Genomic DNA, 18,937 nt, shown 5'->3' on the forward strand with positions numbered 1-18,937 from the left:
TCAACACTCTGCAGCAAAACAGACCTACACTAAGTTGTATCATTGTGGAATTTCAGAAGACTGGGGACAAAGAGAAGATCGTAGGAACTCACAGACAAAACCCAATAATTCTCAACAAAGCATCAGGAACTGGATCACTCAAAGCTTTTCAAAAGCAATCCTGGAAACTACAAAATAATGGGACAATGTCCTCATTACTCTGAAGGGAAAGTATTTCCAACTTAAAATTCGATTCCAAGACAAACTATTAAATATTATGGATGACATGCAAGATCTCAAGGCATGTAAGGTTTCAAATATTTACTCCTATACAACCTTTCTTCAGGTTTCTGCTCAAATATGTATCAGAGAGGCTTTCCTTGACCACCTTTTATAAAGGAACAAATCTTCATCCCCATCCTCGTTTTCCTACCCTTCTTACCTTCTCTGAAACAGTGACATCGTACATTTTCTTTTAATCCACCCAACCTAAAACACTCTCACTAAAATATAAGGTCTAAGACGGAAAGGACTATATGTTTATTGATGTGTTCTGAGCACCTAGAACTGTATCTGATATACAACAGACCCTCTCTAAACAATGTATTCCTGTGACAGAAATAAAAAAATAAAATTTCAAAAGTAGACATGGAGCAATAGCACAGACTATCTATTCATGTATGAGGATAAAATGCAGGCATTTTCAGATGTATAAGGTCTCAGTGGTCTCTTTCAGAGACCTTTTTCTGAAAGAAGAATATTCTCCAAAAGGGGAAGAAAAGATCATTCCCTATGTGGACTATAGTTTCCCCATTTACTCTAAGTAGGAAATCTCTCTCTCTTACCACCTTAATCAGCAGATAAATTCTACCTCTGGTTCTCCCCTTTCACAAACAAAGAAATAGCTTTCTCTGAATTAATTCAACCTTACTGAAATTCCTAAATACAATGGTTCACTTAATAGAAATTCATGTTTAAAGACACAGAAAACACAGACTGCCAAAGCCTCACATTAACAGAATTCGGCTGGGTATGGTTATGGCCAAGAGCAGAAGAGCTGATGCTTCTCCCTCTCCCTTCACTGTAGCCTAGCTGCAGCTACAGCTGCCAGACATGGGAGAAGCTCACTGCTCACAGAACAGAATGTCAGCTTTGAACCATAACTAAAGGCAAGCTGCCAATAATCAGCAGGAGATAGCTGAAATTAATACAGAAGTTAACAGGAAAACTGGACTGCTTTTCAGAAACTAGTCTATTCAATTAAGGCCTGTTATGCTTATATTTCCAAACATGTGAAGCTTAAAAACAATTTATTTAATCATTTCTGACAAATCCATTTCATTCATCAAATGTTCAGAAAACTGTTACCTAAGATTTGTAGACATCAGCTCTTTAGACCTAGAAAACTGACCATGAACTCTTCTAGTACAGTAGTCAAGTCACTTATTTTTTTCTTTTCAATCCCCCACACTAGGCATAGTATCAAACACATAGTACTTAATAAACAATTCCCTCATTTCTAGAAGACACTGAGGTTCAGAAATGTTATATGGCTCACCCCACGATGTTTGTATTAGAAGTCAGATCTAGGACTAGCACACAGACCTCACTTGGGATTTTTCTTTTAATGTCTGACCGAATTTTAAAAAGATGAGGGGAGACCAACAGCAACTTTTTGGATCATGAATCATGGTGGCTCTTTCATGCAGTTAGCAGTCCCTAAAAGTTAACTAGAAAAATTTATAAGTAATCCAATTAGATAAAGTAACTGTTACAAGTGTCTAATAAAAATTCAAAAGGAAATATCCTAAATTTTATGTCCAAGGACAGGCTAATTTTATCTGTGTGAACTCAACATTTACATACCCCTTCTGAAGTACACACCAATTTAATATCTTTCTACATTGACATCTATCCTCAGGCACGTGAAAGCAACATTTGCCAATACATCTGCACAATAGATTATGTTCAGTTAATTAAGCTCATAAAACATGTGAGGGGGATGTCATTGGGAAGGTAGATAGGGGCTACATTATTACATTAATTCTATATGAAATCCTGATTTTATACACTAAAGGCAATGAGGAACAATAGAAATATTTTAAGCAGAAAACTGACAAGGATCAGATCTGCATTTTAGAACGACCATTTTGACAGCAACATGGAAGACGGATTAGAAAAGGTACAGATCTGGAGCCAAAGAGACCTTAGGCTGCTGAAGTAATTAAAGTGAGAAATGATGAAGGTCAAAAGTAAAGCACTGATGGAAGAAATTGGAGAAGTGAGGACAGATTTAAGCACTACCGCACCTGGAACCCTGGTTAATAATTTCAAAACCCAAAGAATTAAAACTTAAGTTAGAGTCATACTGGTGCTATAAAGTGAGTAGAACCTTCAAAGTTTATTTAAACGTATAATGAAAGGCAAATGAACAACTCTTCTAACATTACCTTTATGCTGTTAAGATAGTAACTAAAGGCCGCAAAAATTGTCACTTAGTTTCTCTGAGTAACCAAGTGTCTAAAGGCATTTTGGCTAAAACAAAGCCCTTTTTCAGTCACCAGAGCCAGCATCCTAATACGTTACCACTGAAAGGGAAAGACAGGAAATGAATCAATAAACCTCAGGCACATGCTTGGCCTGGAAAGACACAGAATATCAAGGAGCAGAAATCTGAAAACAAAGGCCTTGGGTAATTTAATTACCAGGCCGGAATCTGCTGACTGCCGGTTTAATTGTTTGAACAGTGCCGAAACGGTCTGACAAGGTGACCACCCTAAGATTTTGCACCATTTTCTGTGTGTAACCACATGGACAAATATGAGAAAGAGCTCTAAAGAATGTATCCAGAAATCCAGAATAACTTTCATTAATCACACCTTTGATTCCAAAGGAAAATTTGAGTCAAAACCTTATATTTATAACTAACTCTAGGCTCTTTTTAGCAAATTCATTTGCCATTACATTCTCCATGCTGCTAGATTAAGAAAATAATATCCTTCAGAGATGAGCACCAACTGCTATATAAGAAATGGGAAACAAAAAATTACTCAGATTAAATGTATATGCTCTTATTTATCATTATACTCCAAAAAGCTTATTTTAGGGAGGCGTGGGAGTTGGAAGAAAGAATATAACTGTAGGGTGGTAACTACCAGTAAGTACTCAAAAACTGCTCAGTACACTAGAGGAAGCCAATTTTCTCCCTTGATTCAGTTAGTATTTCCTCATTCATGTTTATCTCCTGTAGAGTCGTCCGACAGAAAACTCCTTTCAAAATCTGAACAAAGAAGTACCTTCAGACTACTTCACCTGGCAGTGTTCACCTGTTGTCTTCACCGAGTAAACAAGGTGTATAAGGCCAAAGTAGACTATTACACCATTCATTCAACAAGTGTTTATAAAATGCTGTGTATTGTGCTAAGTCCTCAGCAGAAGCTTACAATCTAGTAGAGATAAAGAGATACACAAGAAGACCTTAAATAACAATGAAAGGCAGTATGTAAACAAATTCTAAAGTGAGTTGTGCAGGAAAGAGACTTAGATGCTTTCAAAAGAGGAAATTAATGTGGATAGAATTCATTGAGAAAGACTTTACTGAAGAGATGGAACTTCAACTAGGCCTTTAAAAAAGGCAAGACTTGAATATGTAGAGTGCAAAGAGCGCTCTAGGGCTCCAGATCAACAGGAGCACAGATTTGGAATCAGAAATTCATGCATTCTATTTTGAGAATCAAAATGAAGATCTGAATAGTTATGGGTTTCGTGGTCATTAGATTAGATTTGGTCATTAGATTTGGTAAGTCCACTAGCCAGTTTCCAAAGTACTGAAGACAGGGGGCTTAAATGCTTCCTACTTCCATTAAAGATGAGGAAGGAATATGGGACCAAAGCAACTCAAGAAGCTCTATCAAGAACAGTTATATACGCCATCGTGGACAAAACTGTTACATGCTTTGCCTGTCTTTAGTTTTAATGATAATTTAATTAATTATGATTAAATCAATTATATCCTTCAAGATTCAATTAACTGACATGCTTAAGGGGATAGGGGAGGGCAGAGAATCCTTCCCGCAGAAGAAAGAGTAATGTGTGATGTCACTGACAGAAGAAGCTTGTTAAGTTCAAAAAACTTTAAGAAGGCATATAACCAGTTAGTATAGTAGAGTCATTCACAACTTAGGCTCTGAAGACAGACTACGGCTTCAGGCCTTGGTTAAGTCGCTTATTTGCTTGAGTGCTCTGCGACCTGGCAAATGGTTTAACCTGTTCCTCAGTTTCCACTATTGTAATATGGAGATATTACTAGTCCCTACCTTAAAAGATTTTTGAGAGGACGAAGTGGCACAGTAAATGTATAGGACTTAGCACAATGCCTAGCACTTGACAAATGTTCAAGGAATGACAGTTTTTACTGTTACTGTTTTTAAGGCTCAGATGTGTACAGTGTAATCATCCTTATTGGCCTTGTTAAGATTCCTGGACTTTATTCCAAAACCAATGAAGCCTCTGAAAAGTTTTAACAGTTTTAACTGGATTTTTGTTTTAAAAATATGGCTTACTTAGTACCTCTCATAAGTAACCCCAAAGGAAAAATTTATTCTAGAATTTACTACCAAGAAAAGTTTTCCTTTCTTTGAAGAATAGGTACCTTTCTTTCTTTTAGATAAAATTCTGTAAATGACTATATCTTCTTTTCATTTTGACAGCCAGAAAGCTTACAGCCAAACCTGAAGCGCTTAGGCCCTTACTGCCTGCATATTTGTGTTCACTTCCCCCACCTCCCGTGGTTGTTTTCTACTCTTACATGTGTTTTCTGATTCAGTTCTTTATTCTTGTTTATATTTTACAATTATTGTTTTTGTATTATTTTCACTTAAAGCTACCTCAGCCATTTATGGAATGAGGTGCAATCTAATTAACGAAACAAAAATAAAGGGCATAAACACCGTAGCCTCATAATGCATGAATCATGCACTGTAGATGCATTCTCAGCACGCCACCAAAATCACTTTTTTGGCCTAAACCTAGTCAGATGAAGCAAGAAAACCAGATGGCACAGGAAACCTCTCTCTATGCAAAGAAGGAACAGATGAGGAGAGTGCAAAGACCTACGGCCTTTCCTGAATTAGCAGGGCGCAGTTAGGGCAATCAGTGCCAGGAGCAGAAGAGAACTTGAAAGTGGCAAGCTGCTGGGAAGTTATGTACAGACTCAAGGTTAGAGTTTTTATTTTTTTGTATATGAATGTTTTCTCCAAAAGTACTTCACCCTCTTCTTAACCTTCAGTCGCTCCACTGTTCTGTTTTCAGCTCATGAGACCCCTTTGCTGTTTCACTTATCTCCCTCCTCAACTTGGATCTCATGGTCAGCCACTTCAACACTGCTCAAGTCCTACATGCATTTGTCCTGTACCATTCCATTCTCCAACGTGGGCCATTCATACTGTCTACTCTTTCCCATCCTGGGTTGGAAAGCACTGCTGACTATGAGTCTACCATGAACTCCCTCCCACAAAGCTAATCACTGACGCTTTTATTCATCCCTTGACTGTCATATGAACACCGCCAGCTGCTCTAAACCTTATGTCTAATGTATTGCTCTTTCCCTGATGTCTCATCTGCTACATTACAGAATGAATTAAATCTATTCTATATTAACAAATTCATCTTCCTTCTATTTCCTCCGAAGTACCTCTGTAGCCATATCCTTAGCACAAGCTCTAATTCTCACTGTAACTGCACCCATGCACACTTTCTCAAAGAAGGAATTCCTCTCCTCTAAGCTAACCATGCCCTCTGTGCTCTTGATCCCACTGTCTCTTGTTTACCCTTGTTTCACCAACTGTGTCTTCTTTCCTGCCTATATTCTTTTCTTTTTTAGCTTCTTCAAACACCAAGACCAACACCACAAAAAAAGCATGATATAATACTGAATTCTATAGACCCCAATTATCCCTCAATTCTTTCCTTCTCTCCTTCTTTCTACCTTAAAAACCTCAAAATAATTTTATAATACTTTCTCCCTTTTCTCACCATCCATATGTACATAACTTCTTGAAATTTGGCTTTACCTCCCAATTTATTGAAAAGTACTCTCTTCAAAGCATTGATGATCTCTTAATGACCAAACATACCCCTCTTCGTTCTAAACCCTCGCTTGTCTAATCAGGCCAGAAACTATCCTTACTTCCCAAGATATTCTTCTACTTTACCAATTCCACTTTACCCACCTGCCTCCTAAATGAAGGCATAAACAAAACTCACTTCTTAGCTGCCTTCTCTCTGAGGTCTCATTATTAATTATAGCTTCACTCATACTTCTACACAGATAATTGTCAAATCTATACCTCTATTACTAAACTCCCCTTTTTTGACAGAAAAGGATTTACTGAGGTATAAATTACATACAATAAAATGCAAATTCTTAGGTGGTTACTTAGATGAGTTCTGATAATGGCATACTCTATATAACCACCACTCAAAACAAAAATAAACAGTTCCATCACTCAAGACAGTTCCCTCTTATCCCTTTGCAGTCAATTTTCCCCTCTCCTCAGAAAGAGTGAAAAGAGACAACCACTTTTCAGCTTCTTGTAACATTATTATTATTATTACTTATTTATTTATTTTTATTTTTGGCTGCGTTGGGTCTTTGTTGCTGCGTGCGGGCTTTCTCTAGTTGTGGCGAATGGGGGCTACTCTTCGCTGTGGTGCGTGGGCTTCTCATTGCGGTGGCTTCTCTTGTTGCGGAGCACAGGTTCTAGGTGCACAGGCTTCAGTAGTGTGGCATGCGGGCTCAGTAGTTGTGGTTCACGGGCTCAGTAGTTGTGGCTCGTGGGCTCTAAAGTGCAGGCTCAGTAGTTGTGGTGCACGGGCTTAGTTGCTCCGTGGCATGTGGGATCTTCCCGGACCAGGGCTTGAACCCCTGTGCCCTGCGTTGGTAGGCGGATTCTCAACCACTGAGCCACCAGGAAAGCCCCTTGTAATATTATTATTGTTGCCTGTTTTAGCAGCTTGTTTATGTTGCTGCATGTATAAGTAGTTTATTCCTTTTTATTGCTGTGTCATCTTCCTGTACTGCTGTATTGCTATACCACAATTTGTGCTATACCACAATTTGTTTTGGATACATTTTCCTGCAGATGGACATTTGGGTTGTTCCTGCTTGTGAAAAAGGTTGCTATATGAATATTCTTGTACAAGTCACTTTATGAATATTTGTTTTCATTTTTCTTGAGTAAATACCTAGGAACTGAATTGCTCAGTAACAGGATAGATATAAGCTTAACTTTGTAAAAAACTGAAAAATAGCTCTCCCAAGTGGCTGCACCATGTTACACTCCCACCAGCAATGAATGAGAATACTAGCTGCTTTATATCCTCCTAACATTTCATATAATCTTTTAAATTTTAACCATTCTAGTTGATATGTAATGTTATCTCATTGTAGCTTTTAATTTGCATTTCTCTGATGACTAATAACATTTAGTAATTTTTCATGTGCTTATTGGCCATTTATATATCTTCTTTTGTGAAGTGTTTGGTTCCAGTCTTTTGCACGTTTGTTAAATTGGGTTGTTTGTCTTTTTAGTGTTGAATTTAAGTTCTCTTTTGAAGGTTACCTGTTTCTATCTTCAACTGCCAACAGCTCACATCAAACTAAATGTCCTGATGTTATTTCCAACAGTACATCTAAAATCTAATTTGTAATTTTTTAGTTGGGAACGAGGCCTCTATATTGCTGTCAACCATATCACAAATATTCTTCAGTCACATTTGCTTTAAATCCTAACTCTCGATGTTTTCCTCTTGACAGTCAATAAGAACTCTTGAGAGATGGCAGATAGTAATTATTAATGTACAGCCTCTGGAATTGCATGGTTCAAATTCAAACTCTCCCACTTATTTGCTGTGTGACTTTGGACAAATTACTGAATCTTTCAGTGCCTATCTTACAAGGTTTTTGTGAGGTTTCAATAAATAAATTATGTAAAGTATTTTAAATAGTACCCAACAAAGAGGGAGTACTCAATAAATATGGCTTGTTGCTATTGTGGAAATGCCTTTTGCCTAAAATCTTTTCTCATGAATCTAACAACTAACATCTTAATCTAGGCATTCAGCCTCTTACCTCTAGACAATAAAAACAGTCCCCTAAATAGCCTCCTTCCTCTCCTCTAATTCAGACTACACACACCTGCTGGACTTATCTTCCTAAAAGTCCTTACACATATCATCACCTTTTGGCTCTTCACCACCTTCTGGCTCACAAATGCCCACTCTGACAAATAATCCTAACCCTTTATCCAAACACTCAAGGTCTTCCACAACTGCTCCTAACACCTCTCTAACATATGCTTCTTACTTATAGCAGTAGGGAAAGAATTCAAAAACTATCAAAAGATTGTGCCTTAAACAGAAAAAGCCAGAAGCTGCAATATAAGCATATTACTTAGGAAAATGGAGGTAAATCTAAATTAATCAGCTGAAAGAAGTACAAGTGGTTGCCTCTGAGAAAGGGAAATGGGGGTGGGGAAGAGGATGGGAAACAGGTATTTTTTGGTAACGAATCTTGCAGAATTATTTGACTTCTTACTTTAGTACATGTTTAACTTTTGTAAAAATAAAAACTTGTAAGATAGAAAGATACAGACCAAGAAAAATGGAAAGGAAGAAAGAAACAGAGAGAGGGAAGAAGGGAGGGAGGGAGGGAGGAAGGAAGGAAGAAAGGAAGGAAGAGAGAAAGAAAGGAAGGAAGGAAGGAAGGAAGGGAGGGAGACTGATTATTAATTGAGGCAATTTGGTTGTCCTTACCTAAGGATAATCTGTAGACCTATGTAAGGAATAGCTGGGCACATCCATTTACTTAGTTGAGTTATCCTATTTGCAGATTGAAGATTCTGAATTTTATCCAATAAATAATAGGAAAGTAAGTAAAGGTTAATGAACACAGTAGTAATATAACAAAAATAATAGTTGGGGAAGATTAAACAGGAAATATATCAGAAATGTACTTGACTGGAAAAGAAATAGGGCGTGGTAAAACATGAGGTCTTCATAATTGAGACATGAGGGGATGAAAGCCTAGATAAAGGTGATGACTGTGGAAACACAAGGGTTTAATTTCAAGTTATTTTTCAAGAACACAGAGTATGACTTGCTGGCCACCTAAATACAAAACTAAGGGGAAAAAAAAGGAACACAATGCCCTCCCGCACAGAGGAGGCACTAAAGGTATATTTGTAAAGAGTAATTCCAACATTATAAACATGAACATTAAATCTTAATATATAGTTCTTAATACATAGTTGAATATTGTTTCTGTGGTTCTGTTTCATCTAAAACAGACTGAAAACATTTTGGCTCAGAATTCACTTAAAACATTATACATATTTTTCATTACTTGATTAATGTTCCATGGACTGCACCTTCCCACTTCTATTTTACTGTCTTCATGGGCTCCACCTTAGAAACTCGCTGGCTTTGCCTGTAATTACTTGAAACTACAGTTTACTCTGTCTTATCTTCCATATTTACTCTAGCTATTTTACATGAAAAATCCCCAAATTATGCTTCAATTTATATAAAACAATGTGATCCAAACCTTCATCATCAATGGTCTTAGCAAGAAGTAGCAACTTAGAATATTCTATTTTCATAGAAATGACACCTAACATATAATAGCCATTTCTATCTAGTTTACTCATAAAACTACAGCCCGGAGCTTTAAAAAATATTCCAATGGGGCTTCCCTGGTGGCGCAGTGGTTGAGAGTCCGCCTGCCGATGCAGGGGACACGGTTTCGTGCCCCAGTCCGGGAAGATCCCACATGCCGCGGAGTGGCTGGGCCCGTGAGCCATGGCCGCTGGGCCTGCGCGTCCGGAGCCTGTGCTCCGCAATGGGAGAGGCCACAACAGTGAGAGGCCCACGTACCGCAAAAAACAAACAAAATCCTTCCCTTGACCTCAACTACCTTCTCATTTTTTTTTCTCCCTTTTTGAAGTGGAAATCCTTTTAAGAGTTTTCTGTTTGGCTCTCTCCATTTTCCTCTCTCATCTGCTCTTCAGTGTAGCTTTGGCTCACTCACTCCACCAAAACAGATACAATGGTCAATTGTCATTCTTTATGTCTCTTGACTATCAGCAGCATCTGACAGAGATGTTCACTCTATCCTCCTGAGAACACTTTCTTCATTTGGTTTCCAAGACATTGCATTCTCTTGGTTTTCTTCTCTGTCTTCTTTGCTAGTTCTTTCTATTTTCCTGAGGTTTTAATGTTTGAGTGCCTTGGGGATCAGACATTGGTCTCTTTCCTACTCATATTCTCTACTTGGGTGGTCTCCATCTCTCAAGAAATCCTACTGATTCTACTCATTCAAAACATACCGTGAGTGACCACCTGGCACCATGTACACTACTGCTACCCTGGCCTGAGCCATAATCATCTCTCACTTGGGACTACTGGTCTCCTACCTGGTCTCCCTGTTTCCATCCTTGCTCACTACAATCTATTCTCAACACAGCAGCCAGTGATGCTTTTAAAATGTTAGCTTAGATACAATCACTTCTTTGTTCAAACACCTCTCTAATGGTTCCCTAATTTTATTCAAGGTAAGAGCCAAAGTCCTTACATGGTCTACAAAGCCCCCAAATCTGCCCCACTCCTGCCTCCCATTTACTTTTCTGACCTCGTCTGACCTTTCTAATATTCCTCCTTGCTAGCTCTTGCTCTTCCCTCTTGCTTGCTTCTCTCCACCTACACTGGACTTCCTGCTATTCCTTGAACACACCAAGCACACTGCTGCCTCAGGGGCTTTGCATTTATTCTTCCCTCTCCTTGGGCCACCCTCTCTTCCCCATATCTATATGGCTGTACTTTCTAGTCTGTTCAAATGTCAGCAAGGCCTTCCCTGACCACTCTATTTCATATTGCAATCAACTCTCCCACTCCACATGCCCCCTTCCTTGCTTTATTGCTATAGCATGTACCACCATCTAGTACACTATACAGTTTACTTATTTTGCATATTGTCTCTCTCCCCACACTGAAAGGCAAGGTTCCTGAGAAAAGGAATTTTTGTCTGTTTTCTTCATTGTGGTACTCTTCCCACACAGAACAGTGTGGGACATATAGTCAGCTTTCAATAAAGATTTCTTGAAAGACAATTAATATGGTATAGCCAGCATTGCAGACCAGATCTTTTTGGCTTCAAAGCCCACACCACTTCAGCTAAGAAGCTTCTAGTTGAAACAAATAGCTAAAGAATTTAAATAACTTGAAGACATAGAAATAGCAACTATCCAAAATGAAATACAGACAGAAAGAGGAATTTTCAAAATTGGAATCAGTGAGCAGTGGGAGGATTTCAAACAGCCTAATATATGTGCAACTGGAGTCTTTGACAAAGAGGCCAGCAAAATAATAGCTGAAAATTTTCTGAATCTGATGGAAACTTAACATTCACAGATTCAAGGAGCTCAATGAACACCAACCATAAGAATCATGAAGAAAACCACACAAAGGCACATCATAATCAAACTGTTAAAACCAGTGGTAAACAGAAAATCCTGAAAGCAGCCAGAGGGAAAAAAAGGCACATTATATACAGAAGAATAAAGGAAAAGGATGACAGCAGATTTCTTGTCAGGAATAATGCAAATGAGAAGACAGTGGAGCAATATCTTTAAAGCACTGAAAGGAAAAAAGTCAACCTAGAATTACATACCCAGTACGAATATCATTTAAAAATAGACAAAATAAGCATTATTTTAGACATACAAGAGCTGAAAGATTTCATCGCCAACAGACCTCCACTGCAAGAAATGCTAAATAAAGTCCTTCAGGCAGAAGAAAAATGATGCCAGATAAAAATATGTATCCATATAAAGGAATGAAGATGAAAACATGCATCTACATACAGAGATGTGGCAATGGTAACTCCACTAGTAAATGTATAAGATTTTTTAAAATATTGAAATCTCTTTAAAACATAATTGACTTTTTAAACAAAATTAATGACACTGTATTTTGTGTTTTATAAAATAGGTATAAATAAAATGTATGACAAAGAAATAACGGTGAGGAAGGGTTAAACAGAAGTATATTATTGCCAGGTTCTTACACTCTGTGTGAAGTGGTGAATATTACTTGAGGGTAGACTGTAAGTTAAAGACTTGTACATGAATGTTCATAGCAATTCATGTGTAACAGCCCCAAACTGAAACCAATCCAAATGTCTATCCATACATGAATTGATAAGCAACTTGGGGTATATTTACAAAATTGGATACTACTTACAATAAAATGAAACGATATGTTATTACATGCAACAAAATGGATGAATCATAAAATAATTAAACTGAGAAAAAGAAGCCAGACAAAGAAAGGGTACAGACTATATAAGCACCTTTATATAATAAAACTGTAGAAGACATAAACTAATCTATAGTGACAGAAAACAAATCAGTGCTTGCCTGGTGGTGAGGTGGGGCAAGAAAGATTACAAAGGGTCACAAAGAAACTTCTGTGGTGGTGGTCTGTTTCATACATCTGTGTGTGAAAACTTATTAAATTGTACACATTATATGTGCGCAATTTACTGTATGTGAATTCTTCAATAAAGCTGTTTAAAAAACAATTTCGGACTAAATTTAGGTTAAAAAACAAAACATTTAGACTACATACAGTGTTCTTGCTCCATAAAGTAAAAATAAAATAGATGAAAGCTAAAACCAATAAAATAGTTATAATTTTTTAAGGGTTAGAGTGGATCATAGAAACCAATTAATCAATTATTTTTTTATTAGAGACAAAGGAACTGAGTCCCAGAGAAGTTTAGTGACTTCCCAGAGGTCTTATAGCTAAAGTTAACAGCTTACTAAACTATAAGATCCACAATAGCAGGGACTGTGTTATTTAGGTCACCACTGTATCCCCTACACCTAGTACAATGTCTGAGACATAGTACAAGCTCAATAAATATCTGACTATCTTTACCCTGGAAAGAAAGGTAAAAAGGAAGATAAATGAAAGAAAATCTCCTTTGCAATATGACTGAAAGTTTCCCCCTATCTTTGATTCTCCAATCTCTCTAACACAGATGAAAGAATTAAGCAATAGCTTTAATATCATAAATACAAGAGACTAAATTATATTCCATATCTTTAGCTTACTGGATATTTTATTATGTTCTAATGCTTAAAAATTTCTAATTCATGTTAGCAACTTTTAAATAAGCAGGAGAATTAATAGAAGATACTCTATTCATAAAGCTTACTGACATTTTCAAATTTAAAAAAAAATGGAAAGAAATGTGCTTACCAAAAATTTCTCCATTTTTGGCATATTCTGTCACAAGGTACAACATGCTTTTGGTCTCCATTACCTATTGATAAATAATTCCACATTAGTCTCACAGGAAAAGATTGCAACATTCTACGGAGTTACCTAAATTAAAACTACTAATAAAAGTATCAAGTTATGAATAATTCAGAAGCTGGTGAGGTTTACAAGACTGACAATATCCTTATGCTAATATTTTTGTGAAAAATCTAGACCCTTCATCCTCCAAATGTGGTCCACGGACCAGCAGCAGGAGCAGCGGCACTGCCCAGGCTTCTGTTAGAAATGCAAAATCTCAGATCCCATGCCAGACCTACTGACAAAGAATTATCATTTTAACAAAATCTTCAGGTGACTATAATGCACATTCATGTTTGAAAAATACTAATATAGGTAACAGGAATTTTGAAGATCAACTTTTTACCTCCTCACTGACTTTTCTAGCTGTGTTTATATGGTAGAGCTTATAAAATAGAGCTCAGGTAATCTGGCCTGTAACCTAGCTAATCTGGCACAAAGTAACCTAGCTACTATACTTTCATATTTTTACAAAGTACTGTTATTTTAAAACATTGTTCAAAAGCTTCTTCATAGCTCCACTGCTATACACTTTTATTTAAATTAGTTTTTCTAAATTCAGAAAGGAACATACATACTGGCACATGCTAACAATGTAATATTTAAGTGCTATCTACTGAAAGGCTAAAAACTAATTTTGCTCTAACATTTAAGTTTAGGACTATTCCTAAAACAGGTCTGAAAACTAAGAGCTACCTACAATTTGGGTCTAAACAACTCCAACAGTAAGTTAATGTAACTGATTATTGGAGTTCATATAAAGACAGAATTATCATGTGAATCGTGGTAGTTTTTTGGTTTGTTTGTTTTGTTTTTTAATTGAAGTATAGTTGAAGAATCATGGTAGTTTTAACCTCAGTTTGAGTTATGGGTCATCAGACTTCTAAGGATGTGATTAGTTTCTTATAAGTATCCTCTTTAGGGAAAAAAAGAAGAAGCCTAAGGGGAGAAACACTCTGACATAACTTTGCTCTAAGAGGCCCTCTGCAGTTTTAGGAATTGTTTTGAGTGGCACACCATAGTCTCTCATTCTCAACTAACAGTAATGCTCTCCAATGGTCTCCACATGGTTTACATTATAAATCTCTATTGATAAAGTCATTTAGCCAAATATATACATGTATGTATGTATAGAGGTAAATGTATATATACACATATATGTATATATATTTATGAGTATATACACATAGAGACACAAATTACATACTTGTGCCATTTTATAAATATATTATATACATTATAAGAGGCACACAAGAAGATAAATATAAAAGATAAACAGAATTAGAAGTTCTAATATTTTCTTATTATACCCCAAGGGATACTTGTGCTAACCAATTTGAGTGCACAGAGTAGCGTGCTAGCACTAGCTCTCTGAGGAAAAAAAAAGAGCCTGACTTGTAAACCAATTTCTGTGGTGTAAAAATACTCCTACCATCGCTGATTTTGAGCTATTGACACTAACATGGTGTTAACTGGCTCACAAAAGTTCTGAAAATTTAACAATCAGCTCTCACAAGCAAGTACAGGCTGAGCCCAGCACACCACTAGGTACACACATCATACTTAGAGATCAAAGTCATAGACTAGCATACTGTAACATTTTAGCTTAAAAACCGTTTTCCAATATAAAAATTCTAAATATTAAGGAATAGAAATATAAAAAAGGGTTTTATATTACATTATCATTCTTAAATATAAATTACTCTTCAAAAATCTGAGAAAAATCTTCCTTTTACAAAAACATGGCTTGGGCTTCCCTGGTGGTGCAGTGGTTAAGAATCCACCTGCCAATGCAGGGGACACGGGTTCGAGCCCTGGTCCGGGAAGATCCCACATGCTGTGGAGCAACTAAAGCCGTGCGCCACAACTACTGAGCCTGCGCTCTAGAGCCCGCAAGGCACAACTACTGAGCCCGTGTGCTACAACTACTGAAGCCTGTGCACCTAGAGCCCATGCTCCGCAACAAGAGAAGCCACCACAATGAGAAGCCTGCGAACCGCAATGAAGAGTTGTCCCCGCTCACCACAGCTAGAGAAAGCCCACGCACAGCAGTGAAGACCCAACACAGCCAAAAATAAAATAAATTTTAAAAAACAACAACAAAAAAAACATGGCTTTACACTTGAAAGAGGTGCAGCTTATTTTAACAAAACTGTATCTTAATAAAGTTAATTAAAAAAAGTAACTTATTTACTTTATCTGATAAAAGAACCCCCTCCAAAATAAACATTTGGCTCTAGGTATTATAAAGTATGCCACTAAGTAATATACTATTTTAGCCTTTGTATTTCATAAAACATAAACAATATATTTTTAAGTAAGCAAAACTGCCATATCCTCATTAATGTTACCACCACCAAAACCCAGTAGGTTTAAGCATGTTATCATAAACGCACAACTACAAACTTGGCAATCAAATAACTTACAGTCTGAGAGACAACTTAAAATTAAGCTGCTAGCAGTTTTTTATTTCTTAATTTTTAATTTAAATATAGAAAAATGGATGTATTCAGATGAATAAAAGCATATAGTTATCGTTTTATAGACTAAAAAAACTAACATAAAAGAGAAAAATTATGATGTAAAATAGAGTATTGAATGTAAAAAGCATGGAGAGGTGTAAAGCTAAGTCATACCTGATAAAGTTTGATTATGTGAGGGTGGTCTAACATTTTCATTATTTGTACTTCTCGGTAGATTTTCTCAAGGTTCACTGCATCCAGCTGAGACTTATCTATTATTTTTATCGCCACCTGCATCCCAGACACAAATAAATACAATTAGTACACAATGGTTAACATTTCCAGTTAAGAATCTTTTAAAAAAATGACATCTAAGACTTCGCCTGTAGGTCCCTGTGACGATGATAACTAGCTTAAATTCAATGCTCATTCATTCATCATTCAACAAGTATTTCTTAAACATCTACCATGTATAAGGCACTGTGGCAGATTGTTTGGGAGTGTCTCTAATGTGCTATGAAGAATAACCCTGCAAAGATACTTGAATAAAACATATTTCTCTTTCAGTACAACTGTAACTCCTTATTCCACTTAAAAACCGAAAAAATAAAATCTCAGCAGTTTCAATTAGTTATCATCCCACTGCAAAGTACCTATAAACAAATGATCAGCCAAGTAAAAGACAGTTTCTTTTATACTGAAATACAATTGTTCTAGAAAAGCAAGTGATAGGTTCCAAAGCATAGAGATACACCTTTCTGGAAAAAAACTAAGTGTAAATAATTAAAACTCATCTACATGAAAAGATACCAATTGGATTAAATTTTGTTTTAAAAATCAAGTGCAAAAACTCAAATGTTAGTAATCACACTAAATTTTTACTTCCTTAAAGGAATTTGATTTCAAAAAATGTGGCCTCTTCCTGTCATAACTAGATAGGAACCCAAACCACTCAAAAGTTAACAATTTGAAGGAAATGCATCTGAAGGTGAATAACTAGGTAGTCAGAAATCAACAATCGCGTACTTTCTTCATGGAACCAAAAAGAACTAATTTTTTTAAATTAGTATTCGGCATTTGGTTAGGAAATAAGCTATTCTGACTCAGATAAAACTTTCAGAAAATTGGGAACTACCCAAACTTTAACAAGTTCTGAAAAAACTCTGAAATGTACTTCACATTCTACCCAAAAGCATTCTGAACATAATTCGGTCTTATGTTGTTGTTTCAGGGTAATTTTTTATATCAATTATTGTATGTGGTATAATAGTTCAATACTCCTAAAAGGTAATCAAGAAAATAGGACTCAACCTGTCAACTCACTTAATTCCCTTAGGCTCCTGTTAATACATTTTTTCTTCTTTCATTACAGTTGCCCTGTCCTTTCCTGTTATCTCTTAAAGTTCTACAGTAAAGTTTACTTCTTACCTTTCTCTATTTCTATTTTGCTGTCCATAGCTTGTTTCCTAATTTGAATTAATTGTAACTCATAGAAGAACTCAAGCTTCCCAAGGGAAATAAGATTACTAAACATGACAAGTAAAATTAAATTTATTGCCTAAGAAGAAAGGGGGTAGCTCCTTCTCTAGGCAGTAAAGTTTGCAGGTTTTGTGATAGCTATTTTCATTATGTTTGGTGGTATTTATTCCCATATCAAAATATTCTAGAAAGTAAAAAGTGCTAAACTTTGACTGCTAGAGGAGTGACTGATTAATATTGTACTTGCTAGTAGGAACATTATTGAACCACCTCAAACCAATACATGTAAGATGACCGCCCTGCCCAACTACAGTATGATAGAATACAGGATTATCAGTTATTTTGGGTAACTTTGGGTAAAAGCTGCCAGATAAAAAGATAAGTGTATATTTTAATTTCCTCAACATTCCTTAGGAAGGTAACATGGAGTTTCATAGACATGCATATTTTGAAGAAAATTTCTTGCCCTACAATTTCTGGAGTGCATCTACATACCAGTAGTCCCTCCCTAACAAAAAGCTTTTATAATGAAGTGGGTCACAATTATCTAATAAACAGAAAAAATAAACAAATAGAAAGGAATCATGGTTTTAAAAATCTCAGCATGGTTATTGTCATTAAGAAAATTTTTTATTATATATATCTTGAGCATCATATTTAATGTTAAAGAAAAAGTTTAAATACTAAATACCAATTAAAGTGAGGTATTACCAAGAGATTTCTCCTCTTTGATACTCTTTTGGAATCTGGGCCTCAAATAATGAAAAAGTGAAAAATATATGTTACCTAATTAAATTTTATTAAGTTATAAACTCATTATTTAACTGTTCTCAGCCAAAAAATTCTCTAATGACAAAATATAATTCTCTCCTCAATTTTATCTCGGGTCACAGACTGTATGTATGTGGACCACAAGGCTATATATTTATATCTTCACACTGTTACCCCTTGTTTGTAAGGCTGCTTTCAGAGGATTATGAAAAAGTAGATTGTGTGTTAGCATGCTCCTTGTAATAGTCAGGGCTAGTCTAACTGCTATAACAAGTAGACCCCAAAACGTACACTGATTTGAACACAACGGAAGTTTATTTTTCATGCAGCAAAACTGGACGGATAAAGAAGTTAGCAGGTAGCCCTCTTCCATGCAGTCATACGATGTATACAAGGAGTCTTTATTACCTTTAAAGGGTTAAATAAAGGTGGTAAAGGGTAAAGGATAGACAGTCCTGGGAATTCCCAGGTGGTCCAGTGGCTAGGACTCTGTGCTTTCACTTCAGGGGGCCCGGGTTCAATCCCTGGTCGGGGAACTAAGATCCCACAAGCCACGCAGCTCATGGCCAAAGAAAAAAAAGGACAGACAACCCTGAAGGTTGTCCCCATTCCAGTCACACAGAAGGAGAAAAAAGCTTGGAGGAGCCCTCCTGAGAGGTTTTTATGGGCCAGTCCTGGAAGTGACACACAATAGTTAAAACTTAGTCATATGACCATACCTAAATGTAAGGGAGGCCAAGAAACATTTGAGCTGTAGGTCCAGGAAGAAGAGGAAAGAGTGGAGTTTTGGTGATCAGGTAGTCATCTCTGCTATACTCTTCCAGGTA

General features: G+C 36.5%; 1 protein-coding gene across 6 annotated transcripts in view; it reads right to left on the reverse strand.

Moving 5' to 3' along the window:
• Window positions 1-18,937, reverse strand: part of SIK2 (salt inducible kinase 2) — a 132,082-nt gene that overhangs the window by 103,680 nt on the left and 9,465 nt on the right. For all 6 annotated transcript variants that reach the window (XM_019941911.3, XM_019941910.3, XM_019941915.2 and 3 more), the window contains exons 2-3: window positions 16,035-16,151; window positions 13,300-13,363 (exon numbers count right to left, since the gene is read on the reverse strand). In XM_019941911.3, coding sequence (XP_019797470.1) covers window positions 13,300-13,363; window positions 16,035-16,151 — 181 coding nt within the window. The remainder of the gene's footprint in view (window positions 1-13,299; window positions 13,364-16,034; window positions 16,152-18,937) is intronic.

Source organism: Tursiops truncatus, chromosome 8 (assembly GCF_011762595.2).
Source record: "Tursiops truncatus isolate mTurTru1 chromosome 8, mTurTru1.mat.Y, whole genome shotgun sequence".
Lineage (NCBI taxonomy): Eukaryota > Metazoa > Chordata > Mammalia > Artiodactyla > Delphinidae > Tursiops > Tursiops truncatus.